Source organism: Antedon bifida, chromosome 8 (genome assembly GCF_963402885.1).
Source record: "Antedon bifida chromosome 8, ecAntBifi1.1, whole genome shotgun sequence".
In the NCBI taxonomy this organism is placed as follows: Eukaryota; Metazoa; Echinodermata; class Crinoidea; order Comatulida; family Antedonidae; genus Antedon; species Antedon bifida.
This window is the reverse complement of record NC_136233.1, coordinates 8,782,582-8,801,056: the sequence shown is the minus strand read 5'-3', so window position 1 is coordinate 8,801,056 and position 18,475 is coordinate 8,782,582. Positions and strand designations below refer to the sequence as shown.

Here is an 18,475-nt window from a genome sequence, read left to right as displayed (position 1 = left end):
TTAATAGGCGTAACAAACTTCATACATGATGTCCACCATTTGGCTGTTTAAACCACTTTTCTTTCACCACTTCTTCTTCTTCTTCGTATTTGGAGCCAACTTCATATGTGAAGACTCTGCTCCTCCAACTCTGTTTTGCAAGCTCTACTGTATTTGGTTGTGTATTATTATTCTATTTAGTTATTGTTTTACAGAGAGAAACTGACTCCCTTATTTATATATAATTATTAATATTATTATTATTATTATTATCATTATTATTATTTTTTTTCCCTTACTTCTCCTTTCACTTTTCTTTCTCTCTTTTCTTCTCTGTATTTGCGCTGTGAGTTATGCGCATCCCTGGCTGTAACCCCATTAATGTTGGTCTCCTCTGGTTGTAGCAGAGTACAATAGTAGTTCTTTAAATTCCTTATTCAACTTTGGTCATTTAAAATTCTAAAGAAAACAATGGTTTAGGCCTATGTACTTTGTTTTCGACATTTAGCGGTTTTACAGTGGTATAACTTTTTGAGCGTTCATTCTTGTGGATTCAACCAATGTATTTTAATATTTAGTTGTTGCCAAAAGCCACTAGAAATAATAACACATATTTATCATGCTTGCTGTTGTTTTTATTAATAGGGTTATTTTATTTTTGGAAATTTAAATGCTTATGTAGCTACAGTGTGCCTGTCTTTACTTTCATATACTCGCAATTACATCATTTTCTTTTACTGACCATTATTGCATACAAGAAACCTTGATAGGCCTAACATGGTTAGAAAGCTACATTCACACTTGTTCCAGTTCACGGAATGGAGACGTTCAATTGTTGTTATGATTTTCCATTGCTTACCAAAACAGCCTCGTGTTCCGTTCCCTAACATGGTGTGAATATAGCAATTTGTTGCCTTTTTATAAGTCTTCGTTATAAAAGGTCCTGTGGCATAAATTATGACCTATTCAATGCACGGTTGTTCATTTCAACGGTCAGTGATAGGACGTTACGACTCCGAAAATTAATAGGGACTTTACGAAACACGACGGGAAGCCACTGGACGGTGCTCATGAATAATTTTTTGCATGAGCTTTAGCGTGTAATTCCGTCGTCTTAACTTTTTGAGGACGATAAAGTTGCCATTTTCCCGTTTACGGAGAACGACTAGAAATAATGTACATATTACCTTAAATATACAGTTCAAATTAAACTTAAACATGGACATTTCAAAACTCTAAATAATATCCCATTACAATTTGTTTTATGTACCCAAAAATCCGGGCGATTTCCGCTAAACGGCACGAAATCACCGAAAAACAGATATTTTTTAAAGGTTTTTTCAATGTAACTTTGTTATTAATTGACCGATTTTTATGGCTGTTTCGACATTGTAATGCCTAATTAAGTACCTACGATGTCATGTTATTTTTAATTTTAAAAAACTTAAAACGTCGTCGGCATTTATTTTTAAAGTTAGACGATTTGAAAATTGCCCTGTGTTAAAGAATAGGCTTGTTTTGCCAATTTGTTGAGATCTTTACAAAAACGTTCATAACGTTTGACCTAGTTATCCAATGATATTGGCTGTTCCACCATGCAAAAGCTAATCAATCAAGCTTTCTAATGACCTAAAGTAAAATGTGATTGGTTCAGATACTTCGTCGGCACAGCCCCTTTTTTAGTCGCGTGAAAGCGACTCTATAGTTCACTATGTCGGTCGGTCGGTCTGTCTGTCTGTCTGTCTGTCTGTCTGTCTGTCTGTCTGTCTGTCTGTCTGTCTGTCTGTCTGTCTGTCTGTCGGTCTGTCTGTCTGTCGGTCCGGTATCAATATGCGTTTTATCGCTTTCTGACCTTATCTTGATATCAGTTTAATCTAGCTAAGTCAATTTTTCACAGAATATTCCTTGTGGCCAGGAATCGATGTGGTTATGTTTTCACGGTGCGCATTAAAAAATTACGCGGTCTACGCACGATTTAACGAAATCACGTTTGTAATCATATCTTCACAACCATGAATCACAATTAAATAAAATTTGGTACTCATAAATTTCAGGGCATAAATCATCATATGGCAATACAATTACGTGCGTAGCGCATGTAACGCATGCGTACGCGCGCTTAAAATTTTCAAAATTTATTTTCGATGAAATAAGAGTACGTTTCAGGCAATTTTAAGCGTTTACAAAATTGCCATGAGTGCGCAGATTTGTGCGCGCGCACTGTGCGTTAAATGTTATTGCGCACTCTTTTTGCCCGATTTCTGTTTTCTTGACTTACTTTTCAACTCGAAATTACGTTATACTAGCACGTCAAAAGTGACAGGCTACGCACGTGTAAATTAAAAAAATATAAATGTTTTTAAACATTTCAACATTTTTAAACATGTTCAGTAATTTCGGTCAGTATAGTTTACTATGTCGGTCGGTCGGTCTGTCTGTCGGTCTGTCTGTCGGTCCGGTATCACTATGCATTGTAGCACGCGACTTAATGGCTGTTGGCCTTGTTGAAGCAGTGTTTTGGTTTGTCAGTGACCGGCTAGTGTTAAAGGATAGGCGACAATTTTCGAAGTCGTCCAACCTTTCCTGAGCAGTCAGAACGTAACGTTAAAACTAAAATTACAGTTGTTGAAAAACTACTTATGTAAAACGCTTTATTTTTTCACGAAAGTTAAGAGTTATTATCCCTTATTTGTAATATGTAAATGTATTTAAGATAAAAGAACAGGATTTTTTATATATGTAGTTTTAAAACACTTGGTTTATTTGAAAACCACCAGCGTGGTTTTGCCGTATTTTGCGGACTCGTCCATTTTACTAATAGGAAAAGGATTGTAGCACAAAACGTTGAATTTGACCTATATGGTTTCCATTTCTGTTTTCTAATGTCAAATTAATATTATATTATTAGTATCTCTATGTAATATATAATATATTCATATTGTACTAGTTAGCATCTACATACCGTTATACTGCACTTTAAATTTGTTTTGGTGATTTTTCAATGAATTGTATACACAGGGAGTTGGTATACCATTGGTTCTACTAAAATTATTATTACTTTTATTTGTTTGTGCAATATTTGAAGATTGCTACAAAAATAGAAATAATTTAAATATAATATATTTAACAGATTAAGTGTACGCACTATGCCTATGGAACAGATTACCTATCGGGCGTAGTTCAGTATGATATTCTATTATTACCTTCTGTATCAGCCTCCGCCCTTTTGGGCTTTTTTTTCTACACAATACTTATTGTTAATGTACCATAGTTATTTTAAGGGGAGTAGTCTCCTAATAAATAGTTCTTAGCACTCTAACATTGTTCTTTTGTACCTATTGTATTGTTTTGTTTTCTTTTATTAAAATCTTTTGTTAACTGTCTGAAAGTTACCTCCTAGTAAAGTGGAACGACCCAACATGGTTCATTAAACACCACTGTGTTAGGGAGCAGATTGAGATCAACTGATAAGAGCCCGACGCACTAAAATTAAATAGGCCCAAAAAAAAAAACAAATTGTAATGTGAACTTCTAATTTAATTGTTTAACGAAATAACAATTTTATTGGGTTAAAATGGCTAAATAAAAGCAATACATTCTGCGCAGCGTTTGAATGCGAGGCTCCTAGCTATGAAAGCTAAAGCTAATTTCATGGTAAAAATGGCTCAACATTATGTAACAGGTAAGAAATAATTTTATTTGGTGAGGAGTCTCATCTGTACTTCTAGGCTTGGCCCACTTTAGTATTAGACGGAGTGTGCCAAAGCCAACAAGCATATCAATCTTCTTAACTCATTTACAGTTACTACCAGGTACATCTGTACAATTCTATCTATCAAGCAGTGGGTCAGACTAGCCATTATTCAGTACGATTACCACCATAGTTGACGAATTAATAAGATAATCATTATAAGAACACACTTGATAGATTTTACTTAATTCATTTTGATATTTAATCTTAATTAATCAAGTGGACCATTTAAAGTTTATAGTTAGTTGAAGATAAAAATGTAATTTAATGTTGTGAATAATAATGACGTGATTATTATATTTCTATTTCCGACATCAGTCTATCATTACATGGCATCAAATGAAAACCTTTCTTGTAAACTGGAAAACTTATCATCTCATCGTCAAGTAACCTGTAACTTAAAAGCATGCGGATTCAAACGTACAAAATATTGATGTACATACTGGACTGTGATAACAAATCACTTGTCAGTTATTTCATGTATAGTTACCGTAAATCTTCTAATTGTAACCCTAGGTTATTATTTTTGTATTGTTTTAGGGTGGATTGCTATTAGAAGGAGTAGGCTACTATTAGAGTATTGGGTTAACTTAGCCTACTGATCTTAAATTAGGCACCTGAAAATAGTAACCCACCCCCAACTTTTCCGGTCAGCAACTCATAGCAAAAATAATAAAACACAGTACGAATAAACAAATTTGGCTGAACTCTAACTTTATGTTATAAATTTTAAAAAACACTCAATCCTCCCACACCCTCCAGATCAACATGCATTATCTCCTTATTTTCAAAATACGGCTGCATCATAAGTTAATAGTAACCCCCCCCCCCCCATGGGTTACTATTAGAGTAATGGGTTTATTATATTAGATTGACTTATAAGGTGGTTTACTATTAGAAAGGGGGTTAATTAGAGTGTAGGTTACTATTAGAAGATTTCTAATTCAACCCTCGTATATATTTCCTGCATTGGTTAGTTGCCGGAGCATTGTTAACCCGAAGGGAGAACAATAATAAACAGAATATCGACGGCATTAATTTTAACTTTCTGTAAAAGATAAATACTTACATTACGGTGAAAAAATTACCGCAAAATATGCCAAAAAACTCAGGTCGTCGACACTCGTAGAAAATGTCGACAAAGCTGACAAGAGTAATTTGAAACTAAAAATACAATTCAAAACAAAAAATTTACAGTATAGAGTTATCGTCGAACGATAATTCTATGATTTGAATGAGATAATTATCGGGAAACGGAATCGGTTAAAACCCCAATATCCACAGGACCTTTATCGATTTAATTTTTATCGGTTATCATTTTAATTTTTGGCTGCGGAACACGTGTGATGAGAAGTTAACGTTGGTGGGGCACTCCAACTGGTTCTGATGACCTCTGAACTGCAGAGAGAGAAAAAGAGAGATCAAAGTGGACCAAATCGTGGGCTGGGGAAGAATACTGTGTCAATTTTTTTTTACAAAATTACCTACAATGAGTGAAACTAAAAAATATACCTTAGAAGAAGTCAAAGAACATAACAATGGTAATTCGCTGTGGCTTGTAATTCATGATAAAGTTTATGACGTAACCAAGTTTATTGATGAGGTAAGATAATAAGAAGAAGGGTAGGCCTACATCATTCATCCTTCCTAGCTAGCTAGGCCTAGGCCTAGGCCCTAGCTAGGTAGGTAGGCCTAGCCTATGCATATCTAGGGTCCTGGGCCCCTAGCTTGAACTACTGTATATAGGCTAGACCTGAATTTAGCTGGGCTAGGCCCTAACTAGTTAAAGTTAGCTGCGCACCTAACTAAGCCTTTAGCCGAATCCGAGACGATTCGGCCCTGCTGAGACGATTTGGCCCGGGACGATTCGGCCCAATTTTGGTGGGACGATTCGGCCCACTTTTGGGGCGAAACATCCCACTTTGTGTGCCGAAACGTCTTCCTTTAGACCAAATTCATATTCATTTTTTTGGTATTTATTAAGTTTTTAAAGGTGTTTAACAATCCGTATTTTATTGATATTGACAATGTTGATATAATATCCTAAATAAACCACTAAAAAAACGTAATTTTAATTTATCACTTCGAAAACTTGCTCGCCAAGTGGCCAACAGAGGGCGTAACTTGTTTACATCGTTCACATGACTAAAAATTGATCATTTTCGACAATGTTTTCAAAATGTTTGCTTTTTATTGCATCTTTATCCCTATAGTACTAGTACTACCTCATAGTCTCTCTGAAAATAAAGTTTGGGGAAAATAGCTTATTTTATGCTTATAAAATGCATATCAAAGCCGATAAATTTAAGTGTGTCTTAGTTTAGGGCCGAATCGTCTCAGGGCCGAATTGTCCCCCTACCCCTTAGCCTACCTAGACTAATTATTAGCCTCCTAACTAGGCCTAGTCGGGTAGACTATTTATAGCCTTATTATTATTATAGGGCCTAGATGCCTAAACACCTAGACCTATCATAGACCTCCACCTGCTTGGAATCTTCTTAAAATGATGATTATTTTAAAGGATTGATTATACGCCGTGGTTACGATTCCGGCACCGGAACTCAACTGTCCATTGTAACAGATTCCGACAGAAACTTTTCACTGAGAACTAAAACCTAAAACTAAAAAAAAACATCCCTCTAGGCAATGGTGGTTAAGAGACGATGATGGATATAAAGACAATGGTTAATAAAATACAATTTTTTGAATTAAAAAAAAACGTAAAAAATTGATCGAGAATTGAACCTACAATGACCAGCAAAACCTCTAGACCCTTAGCCGCAGTACCACACCACTAAGCCAGCCAACCAGTCGGAAAAATTGGTGTTGAACTGTGTACATGAAGTTATAAAAATGTGCATGCATGAGGGATTTTCAATTGACCAATAAATTGCATTCATTCTGCCAGAATCCTAACCACTTTCTTGATTATATGCCGTGACTATGCTTACGACAAGGCGTAAGTGTAAAGATAATTTAAAATACACAAAATAATTGTTAATGAATAATAATTAAAACTGAAATTTAATTAATTGTACCTGAAGTAAAGTATGCCCAAAAGTTAGCTAGCTGTTTTATTTTTTAAAATTTCATTGTAGAAACTAATTTTTGAATTTTTCAATTATTATATAGCATCCTGGAGGAGAAGAAGTTTTACTCGAGCAAGCAGGTACGGTTGAACCAGTATTTACACTGAATTTTAGCGGAGTTATATACTGTACTGTAATTAAGTTTTTAAAAAGTGAGAGCTCACTTAGCTCACCTCCCCTCTACTTACTTTTATAAAACAACAATATAAAAAATTATAAACATTAGGTTTAAAAGTTCACCAAATTATTTTACATTTTTTTAAGCCATGGGCTCCCAATTTTAAAATGTTGGACCCTCCACTTATAAGTATGTCTATCAAAAACAATTTGATCAAATATATTATACAGTAGGCCTACATGCCAAAATCTGAAGTTGAAATTTGGAGGTGGTCTATTTGAGGTCTCGAAGCAGATATAAAAAGATATCTGTGTGAATGCGTATCCGGATATTCACCCCCTGGAGATTTACCCCCCGGAAAACTACCCCCGGAAAACTACCCCCCGGAAAACTACCCCCCGGAAAACTACCCCCCGGACAACCACCACCTGGACAACTACCCCCTTAGGACAACTACCCCCCGGACAACTACCCCCTTAGGACAACTACCCCCTTAGGACAACTACCCCCTGGACAACTACCCCCCGGACAATTACCCCCTAGGAACAATTACCCCCTGACAATTACCCCGCGGACAACTACCTCTGACACAATACTCCCCGTAGGACAACTACCTCCTGGACCTGGACAATACTCCGAGGGCAAATAATCTTTTAGGACAAATACCTCCGTAGGACAACTAACCCCTGGACAACTACCACCCAGACAACTATCCCTTTAGAACAACTACCCCCCGGACGGACAACTACCACCCAGACCATTCAACAACCTGACTCTGCAACAGTGTATAATAGGAATTAATAACTATATTTTAATTCGATACTTTGACGAATTACTATTCATTATTGTAAACAAAAGTAAAAGATTGAACATAAATATAGTCCTAAGGGAGGGGATAGTTGTCCCGGGGGGTAATTGACCGGGGGTAGTTACCCGGGGGTAGTTGTCCTAAGGGGGTAGTTGTCCTAAGGGGGTAGTTGTCCGGGGGGTAGTTGTCCGGGGGGTTGTTATCCTAAGGGGGTAGTTGTCCTAAGGGGGTAGTTGTCCTAAGGGGGTAGTTGTCCGGGGAGTAGTTGTCCGGGGGTAGTTGTCCTAAGGGGGTAGTTGTCCGGGTGGTAAACATCCGGGGGTAACTGTCTAGGGGGTAGGTGTCCTAGAACCGTGTGAATGATGGCCTCTGAGCTATTATCATTGAGACCAGGTGAGCCTGGAAAAAGCACAGCACCTGAAAAGCGGTGGTTGCTATGTGAGGGTTTTGCCCTTCAGTTTGGAAAAAAATTTTGACCGCAGATGACGCTACAATGACTTAAATATATAGTAAATATTGTGTGAGCTTTTTTGTTTATTGGAGAACTCAGATACTTATAGAAAAAACTAAAACTATTCGCGCTCAAAATGGGAGTGTTGTAATGTACTGTATTTAAAATGTTTTAATAGATTTTGAAATCATAATTTGTTTTTGTTATAACAGATGATTGTTTGTTTGATAATTTTAAGTTTTTAAACTGTATTTTTTTTTAGTTTGACTTTAAATTAGCATTATTTGGTAATTAATTATTTGTTAATTTCATCAAAGGCAAAGATGGCTCAGAATCGTTTGAAGATGTAGGGCACTCATCAGATGCGAGAGAATTGATGGAAGATTACTTGATAGGAGAACTAGTTGATGTAAGTTAATTTTACTGGGTTGAATTGCACACTAGTGTTGACAAAATCTGACACAAAATGTCCACAACAATAGGGCTGAAAAAGATGAACTGGGTTTTTCAAAGTTTACACAATTCAGATGTGTATGCTGTACCTCCAGTTTTAAGTCCTTATCCAAGAAGACGTGTTCTACCACCAATGGTCAAGGAGTAACTTGAACCTGTGCCGATTGTATACTGTAGCTATGGTTTGCAGTGCCGCTGTCGTAACCACTCAGCCACCTGACTTGACTGTTGTTTCTTTTTTTTCCCAATAAAGTTCACATTCATGTGTGTCATATCAAATCAAAATGTTGTATTATATTTAGTATGCATAAAATATCTTAAGTCATTCAGTATCTGATGTATTTTTTTTATTTTATATCTAGGCTGATAAAGGCAAAAGTTCATTCAAGGTATGTATATTAAATCTTTATATTACATAGCCTATGTAAATACGTGAATGTAATTGGTTGAAACTGCATCACATGACTACTGCTGCGAGTAAATCATATATTTCCTCAAGTACGATGATATTGACTGAGTAATTTTCGCATGATTATTGTGTCCCTGTTATTAAACATATAAAATCCAGTAAATTCTCGAATACGATGAAATTGACTGTGTAATTTTCGCATGATTATTGTGTCCCTGTTATTAAACAAATAAAATCCAGTAAATTCTCGAATACGATGATATTGACTGTGTAATTTTCTTGAACTAGCGAAGATTAGTCCACATCATCACGATACAACGTTTTACCCGCTGTGCCACGTAACTTGATTGAATAAATTAATCATTAACTATTTAAACTATGCATACATAGCGTCCTCATTTGTTATTCGCCCTCCATAGTTGTGACGAAAGACCGTTTGTGATTCGTTAATACTCACGGTAGTAACCTGGTACACGCGGCGCGCTAAACATCGAGTCATTCGGCTCGAAGAAGACGAATTATTAATTTTTTCGCCCTACCTGATAATAATATTATTAATGTAATGTAATGTCATTATTTTATTGCCAAGGAATCATTAATTAGTAATTATCTGTATATTATTCTTCGCAAGTAAGGTGAATGCAACGCCTAACTGTAGGCAGGCTTATTACATAAAGGTGGCCTAGCTACCCGACCCAGTAGATATTCTACTTGTTTTTGGCTATATAATATAACAGATATCACCTTTTATATCGGTAAAATATAACATTTAACATCCACTCGGGAATGATATTATGCTCTCGAGAATTATATTTTTCTCAGCTAGCGCTTTGGGAAATATATATTCTCTCAAGCAAAATATCATTCCCTCGGGGATGTAAAATCTTATATTGTACCTCTAAGCAGGCAATATCTGTATAATACTGTAACTTGATTAATACAAACATGCACAACATTTGTCAATTAACCCTGAAATGCATATACAGTACTTTCGTCTGGCATTGTAAAGAGATACTAGGCTTGAAATTTGCCTGTTGTAACAATAAACAACTATTCCACATTCACAAAGTCTCATACCGTAGCTTTGATTTAAAAAGCTAATTCTTATATTTATAATTAATTAATTTGTTGCTAATACGTCTACTATCAAGTATTTTCCGAGGGTCATGGAGATTGTGAAAACTGTATAACATTTAACGCACATTCTTGCAATACAGCCTAATATGTTCAATACAAAGAGTGCTGTATTTGCTATCATTTATCAAGTAACCTTCATATATTGGATGTGTGCATAATTCATTTTCACCATATTTTGTTTAATTAACAGCCAGTGTTTTCAAGCAGTTCTGAAAGTTCTGACGATAAACCGTATGTTGTCATATTTATTTTCTTTGTACATCAAATTTTAATGTTTTTAAAAATGTTTGTAGGATTAATGTATAAATCCTTTAATATTATTATTTATTATTATTATTATTATCATTTTAAGAGACAACATTTTTTTATCGTAATTTTAGCCCACACTCTTGTAATAATGTATATACTTCTTAGTTCTTAAATGTTTGATCACACTCTTTTGTAAATAATACCAGCCAATTCTGAGATTTTAAATGTTCTTGAGGTGTGGGAGATGATTTCAAATTTATGCCCACAAATAATGTTAAGTCACTAGCACACATAGCTCAGCATTGCACTAAACACAAATCTTCATTTTACCTACAGTACAAGTATATGGTCTTGGTTGGTCCCAGTTGGTGTAGCCTTGCTGGTGGCACTTGCTTATCGTTACTATCTTACATCATCCTAACTGTATTGATAGCTGAATGAAGATAGACTACCACAGCTTTCAAGATAACCTGCTATGCTCGACCCAAAACATGTCATGTAATGTCTAACAATGTTCGTCCGATATATATTTCAACAGTAGATTTTGTTTTAGTTAAAATACAATATTGTCAAACTATGCACTATGAAAATCGATTATTGATATCAATTATTACTTTTAATCCTATGCTTCGTAATACAAATCATGATATTTTTAGTTATAGATTCGCACTGATGAAATGATTATGTAATTCAAATTCCACCAGCTCAAATTTAAGATATTGGATGCGTAGCTATTATAATGAGATGCGAAATTGCTTTTTTTTTTCTATCATCGATAATTTATTAAATAACCATTGAATAATTATATATTCTATTTTTATCCTTATTACAATAATTTCTTGTGATGTTAATAAAATTTACAATATTTCACAGACAAAATGTGTGTATGCTGTATTAAAACAATACACCATTGGGTATGGTTTATTTACATTGACTTACTAACTATATTTTAACTATTTTTGTATTCCCATAAATCTATGATAAATAAATGAAATATCTCGGTAGCTGATTCGGTATAAATTACTGAGTCAACAAAAGATGATCTGATTATTGCCATCATACATACTACATCTATTATTATGTTTGAAATAGACCATCTTCAATAACTGATTTGATGGCATCAAAATATGCCCACATTAGAACAGAAATACCAAAATGACAGCTTAGCTGATAACAAGCCGTCCACCTAGGTTCCAATACAATAGACAGTTATTTATAATATACCTCAGAATTTTACAAAAATAACCAAGAAATAGTGTAGGCCATTTTTTATTGCATTATTTTGGGGATATACACTATAAAATATGATTTTTTTTGGTGTGTTTTTTAAAGAAACAATCTGTCGGAGTCGAGAGTGGCCAAATTAATTGTACACCCCACCCTCAAGATAAACCAGTGTCCAATCCAGGATTTGTGAAACGGGACAGAGAACTTATTATCAATAGTCTTATAATTTACTTTTAAAAGGGCCATTATTTATTAAATAAAAACCATGTTCACAGAAAAACCCTGTCACAACACTCTGGATCCGATCCAGGACTTTTCGCATTCACTAAGACTATTGCTAAGACTACTATGACATACCGTATTTCCTTTAAACAAACGTCCCATATATATAAACAATATTGTATTACAACACACTTTGATTAGTAGTAGAATTCATTGACTTCTATGCTCTAAAATTGACCAAGCATTTTGTTACAATTGTTTTTTTTCAATTTCTTCATATTAATTGTGTTGTATTTTTCCATTATACACGTTACTATATTACATCCAAAAAAATAATCGTCTCCCCCGAATAAACGCCTCCCTTGAAAAAACGTCCCCCTAAAAACCCTTCTGAACAAAACGTTTATTCGAATAAATACGGTATCTGGTTTTTTAATACTGTACAGTATTAAAATGCACTTTGCTCCCAACCTCTAATCTTCTCTAATCTTTACAATCCAGATAAGCCCACTACTGTACCTAACGATTCTTACAGGTAGCATAGGCGTCGGCTTAGTCATGCTGGAATATATATTGTTTATGTTGATATAAGTTATATATGTATATATCATGAGGACGATCAAAGTTATATTACGTCGAGAAACTCATAACCGCCATGCAAACATTCAAGCAATATATATTTTGTATGTTATTGTTTTTTACTGTTTTGTTGCAATATCACTAACGCGTGATGGTGATCTTTTTGACTCTTGCCATTTTCTGAACCAAAAGTCGAGGGCTTCCAAAAATGTTAACAAACTTGCACCAAAGAACAGTCCTAAGGCGCCACCAACATCACCTGTAAAAACAATATCACCTATTGAAAACAAAGACATTGTGAAATTGAATTGCTTGTTTTCGAGCTTCGGAGCCTCAATAGGTTTAACTTCGTTTGAGAATTTCCACTTCAACATTACATGAAATTACAGTTATTTCTTTCTCATGGTATATTTAATAAACAAGTCATCTTTACAGTAAAATTGAATTGCGATAAATGTGTACATAAATAAATTAATTAAATTTAGAAATAATATAGTGTTAGAAATTCATTTACTAAAAAAAAAAGACTTACAAATCAACGAAAACACATCATAATCTTCTTGTTCTGTGATTGTTTCTAATTCCAACGTTTTGTAGTACACCTCCATGTTAACCAGATTTGACCTAGAAAATCAAATCAAAACTGTTTGTATCAACGGGAATTATAGTGCGCCAAAAAATGATAGGAGCAAATAAAACGGCGCTCCATTTGAATTATAGATTTTGTATACGTCATAAATTATGAAAATCTAAAAACGTGTTTAAAATAAGTTATATAAATATGACCTATATTAATATTTCACTATAGTTGTTGGTCCAACGTTTTGTAGTACACCTCCATGTTAACCAGATTTGATCTAGAAAATCAAATCAAAACTGTTTGTATCAACGGGAATTATAGTGCGCCAAAATATGATAGGAGCAAACAAAACGGCGCTCCATTTGAATTATAGATTTTGTATACGTCATAAATGATAAAAATCTAAAAACGTGCTTAAAATAAGTTATATAAATATGACCTATATTAATATTTCACTATAGTTGTTGGTCTATAGTTGTTCTTATTAGTAATATCACCTGATTTACTCTGAACAATCGGCACTAGAATAACTTTAACTTAACAAGATCTTTAGTTACATGACCATGACACAGCATAGCATTAAAGCATATACTCAATAAGATATCATTCGTTTACTAGTAAGATGTTCACCACCCAAACCATCAAGTCCAGATGATTTCCATACAGAGAGTTTATCAATGCAATTATATAGAAGATTAGGAGTGACATTTATACCGATCTCAGGCGGGCAGTATTCTACAAAATTGTAGTTGTGTTATCCACACAGTTAAACAAATTCTCAGAGTCTTTGGCCTATAATGATTCATAGTTGTTTTCACCACTAACAATATCAACACCTTCAGTATTTGCTCTAGTATCATTCATATGCTTAACACCTTCCCAAAAACATTGGTAGTCCCTATCACTGAAAGACTGAGCCAATTTATCAGCTCTCAGTTGTTGATCGATCTGTTTACACGTGCGTAACGCCAACTTAAAACGAGAACGAGACATTTTAGAATGAAACAAAGGCCCATTTCTGACACTCATTGCTACAATTAACATCATTACATGTCAGTGCATCAGTACAAACTTTAACATTACTAAGTAAATATTCAGTAAATGAGGCATAATAATCAATACCAGTGGCCTTAACTTTAGCCCAGTTAACGTAGTCATGTTTAGATTCACTTTCATTGTTGGAACCTTTACACTGTTGTAAAGAGATAGCATATTCAAATAATAAGGAAAAATGATCAGATCCCAAAAAAATACAAAATACTGTATCTACTTTAGTTACACAAGCATTAGCTCCATGAGTGCACACAATATGATCCAACCAACTTGTGATTCATTGAGATTCACTTAAACATTAATGTAAAGTTATCTGAATCAAAACCTAAGTAAGATAAATCTGACAGTATCAAGTCGTTTTCAGAGAAAAGTTTATAAGCTCTTTGGTGCTGTGAAAGTTATTAATAATCGTTTGAATTTTACCTAGATAATCAACAAACGAAATGAAATTATCAGCATTATTGTCATAGGGAAAATACACATTATTAAGAAGGGATACATGTTCTCCTTTTCCTATTGTGATCCCAATCAATATTTTATCAATAAAATCAATGCAAGAGATAACATTCGACAACTTCTTTCTGGCAAAAATGGCTACCCAACCATAAGGACGACCCAATAGTAATCCATCAGAGCTGCAGACCTGTGAGACACTAACACAATCAAAATTAACATGAAAAGACTTAAGTATGAACAATTCATCATCAGTAAGCCAATGCTCTTGTATGCATCTCTTTTTTTGCGAGATTTAAAGGACTTGCAGTTATAGGAAACACACCTCAGATTTAATATCATCAGTGATGGTATCAGGAGACATGTTACCAAAGTTAAACTTGCATGGAGGAGGCGGTCTACCATTGAGTGCAATGTTTACACCAGTTCCACGTTTGTTTTTACTTCGGCGCTGGGAATGACGTTGGAATCTAAATCCATCTTCATCCTGAGAATCAGCACGATTTCCATTACTATCATCTTGCACTATCGATGCATGATTCTATCTGGCAGTACAGAAGCATTATTACACTCATTACGTGTAATGTCATCCGCCGAGAGGAGGCTATTACATTTTTTGGTTGAAGGAGGATTCCCCCTTTCGTCTGCTCATGACCGCCTTACTACCAATATGTTGCTTAGCAACTGCTTAGGCAAACGATTTTGGACAATCACTCACATTAGTTAAGTCCAATTTGGAATTATTCAATTGTATTACCTGTTGTACTTGCTTAGAAATATCATTATCTTTGACTAGCAGCATAGGCAATGTCAGATCGAACCACTTGTATGTCAGTTTTGACCTTTATTTTAGTTATAGTTGATATTCTATTGTAGTGTGTTATGAAATAATAATCATAGTTGACCATCACACATGTACAGGGAACATTGCTATTGAAGACACAATGATTCAATAGAATCAATATTTACGTCGTTATGTTTTTTTGTGTGGATCAATGTTTAATTGCAATTTCGCAGTCACGATCTCATTTTGCAAGAAAAATAATATGCAAAGTGTACACCATTATGTAAATTTACTGATTGTGAAGATTGGAATATACCCGTTGAGATAATGATTATGATTGTCATGAATAAGACAATTTAATTAAGTAGATATTGTATATATTTTATAACTACGGTATTTTCTTGTTAATACAAAAATCAATCTTAAACTCGTGTTCATTTAAGTATATGATTCCAGTTTCGATCACAATTAAACATTTTTTTTAGTTTATACGCAATTAAACAGTCACGATTTAAATTTGACTTAGATATCTCAATGCCAAACGAACTGCACTCTAACATGTTGCTATGGAACACTCATACTGTACATACTACAAACTTTGTTTATGGAAATACTACAAAAAACATCTTATGGTTTCAATGCAGTGATCTTTAAACGGTCATTTATTTGGGAGCAAAATTTGAAATGAAAGTGATATTTATAAAAATTACCAGGTACGCCTAATGTGTATACAACTTGTACACATATCTTCACCAACGGGTTTCATATTGGCTATGCACCACAATACTACTTTAAAATACTTTGATTAATTTAATTTATTGTTATAGCATAATACATTAAAACATCTCAATGCATTGATAAAAGGTTGAAATGTAAAAGAAAAACAAGTTTAACTCGATGAACCTATATAGAATTAAGCACTGATGAGATAATAAAGTCTTTCGATTGTGATCAGTAAACATCTCTATTCAAACATTTTTTATCGACTGAGGCTCTAATTTAGTGATTTGCAGTAATAATTGAATACAATTTACTTTTGTAGGTACCTTACCTCATGTAATCAACTGCCAGTTCAGTTCCTTGTCGAAAAGTCAATACTTTCTCCGCAATAAGCAATGTAACGTTGCGAGTGTCGTTGTAAAACAGGCTAACACATGTCGACGACGTAAAATCAAGAAATTCAGTAAGATTCTTTCTGTCAAACTGGACGAGCTCATCAAGACTGTTCCAAAACCTAAAGTTCACATCGCTATTGCCTGTCGCTGCCATAACATAGACAATGTCATTCTTCACCATTATGCTAATTGCTGATCCCCATTCCGTTGTTATGTTATCAATGTGATTCAATTCGTAGTATACCTCATTGCATATCGAGCGTACTATGCCTGCTACTATATCTTCCGCCAATTGTGTTAGATACTTTTTGAAACTATTCCCATCCGTATTTAAGTAATTCAAAATCGTCTGAACTGCCATGTCAAGTAAAGTGATACCATCAAAACCAGTGTCAATTGATCTCAAAAATTCTTTCCTGAATAATACCAAGTACAAAATATATCTAATTTGTCATTAATATCATAATTAATTAATTATATATAATTATATTATAAATTCAAAGGCAAAGTACTGAAAAAATCACAATGATGTGGGTATCAGTGGCTGGATCTCAATGGAGATAAAAAAAAAGCGAAAAGATAAATTAAAACGATAAAGTAAAACAGCCAGACTAAGTCTTGAGTAGAGAGCTTGTTCATCTGTGTTGCTTAGTAGAACAACGCGAGACTTCGCGAAACGGAATTGCACAACAAATAAAAAGATAGATTTGGTTAAATTCACCAATATCCCAGTTAACACATCGAAGAGACAGAACCCGGACATTGGATCTGCTTTGGTGGTTTCTACTAACTGGAGAATGATGTTGCTGCTCTAGGCCTACCCTCATGCAATCATGAATTTAGAAAGACACTGAACTGTCACTGATCTTTCAGCATACTGAACCCAGATTTCTGATTTGTAAGCAAGCGTAGATACGTTACGCTAATATTGTTTTCTTGTCTTGAGAGTCCACTATTAACTTACCATATCTCATCACCTAATCCACGGGCAGAATATTCATATTTGTTCATGATTTCGAGGGTCAACGGAACTACTGCTGATGGAAAAACTGAATACGACGATGCGTAACTATATCGTTCTGATGTACATGGGTAAGTACAGGAATTGCATACTTGAAATCTTGACTCAATAAATTTTTCTGAAATACAAATAAAACCATTGAATATTAGAATGTAATCAATCATTGAACAAATAACTGATTCGTGGTTAGATTTACTTTAGAGGATGTCGTTTATGTTGGCTATTAGTGAATTGGTAGATAGGCTATCAGGTTGTTTGGTTAGTTGATTGATTGATTGATTGATTAATAGATAATCATAGATATAATATTTACCATATTCCACTTGGTAACAATTTGTTAGTGCAAACGGACTACAAAGAGAATAATTTTCTGAAAGAGAAAGCAGGTACAATTATAAATGCAAACGAAGTTAAAAATAATACTTCATTTTTTCTAACTATAAAAGATTGAAATTTCAAGCCATCGTTACTTCTCAAGTTAAATGAACACAGTGAATGAATACAACAAACAGTCCTACTCGAGGTGTAGTATGTCTTGCAATGGCAACGTCGATACATTTCGTTAGCTTCGCAGTCTAGAAAGCATTTAGATTGAGAATAGGTCATATCTGGATTACAGCCATTCGATCGCTCTAGTATTGTTTTCTGAAATATAAATTTAAAAAAATGATAATGATGTGATAAAGCTCATGAATTAAGAAAACATTATGATTTACAAGATCTCCAAACATAATGTCGATTGGCCCCGCGGTTGAGACAAGAGGAACAGTCAAACAATTGACACGTTTTCAATGCTCCCCTCAACCATGATTGTGATGGAAAACAAAGTAGATGTTCAGTGTACACATGTGGTTCATGGTATAGGTGGTTACATCGGTGTCCAATTCATCCAAAAAAATAAATTTTTACAGGACAATTGGTGCCATCAAGGATTCACCAGAGGAACCATTTGAAGTTTAAGATGGTATTTAACACATGGGTTTACTAATCAGAGGTA

The 18,475-nt window shown here is 34.3% G+C and overlaps 2 protein-coding genes across 2 annotated transcripts; one reads left to right on the top strand and one right to left on the bottom strand.

Annotated features, from left to right (window-relative positions):
- Nucleotides 1-5,129: 5,129 nt before the first annotated feature.
- Nucleotides 5,130-11,323, top strand: LOC144849852 (cytochrome b5-like). The gene is made up of 6 exons (XM_078706943.1): nt 5,130-5,333; nt 6,863-6,899; nt 8,514-8,605; nt 9,012-9,038; nt 10,386-10,426; nt 10,781-11,323. The coding sequence occupies exons 1-6, from the start codon at nt 5,220-5,222 to the stop codon at nt 10,863-10,865; spliced, it is 396 nt and encodes a 131-aa protein (XP_078563069.1). The 5' UTR covers nt 5,130-5,219; the 3' UTR covers nt 10,866-11,323.
- Nucleotides 11,324-12,382: 1,059 nt separating this feature from the next.
- On the bottom strand, nt 12,383-17,923 carry LOC144849834 (uncharacterized). The gene is made up of 5 exons (XM_078706914.1): nt 17,792-17,923; nt 17,422-17,596; nt 16,394-16,873; nt 13,005-13,096; nt 12,383-12,731 (listed from the first exon to the last, which is right to left on the bottom strand). Exons 2-5 carry the CDS (start codon nt 17,466-17,468, stop codon nt 12,592-12,594), a joined length of 759 nt encoding a protein of 252 aa, XP_078563040.1. The 5' UTR covers nt 17,469-17,596; nt 17,792-17,923; the 3' UTR covers nt 12,383-12,591.
- Between the last annotated feature and the right edge of the window lie 552 nt (nt 17,924-18,475).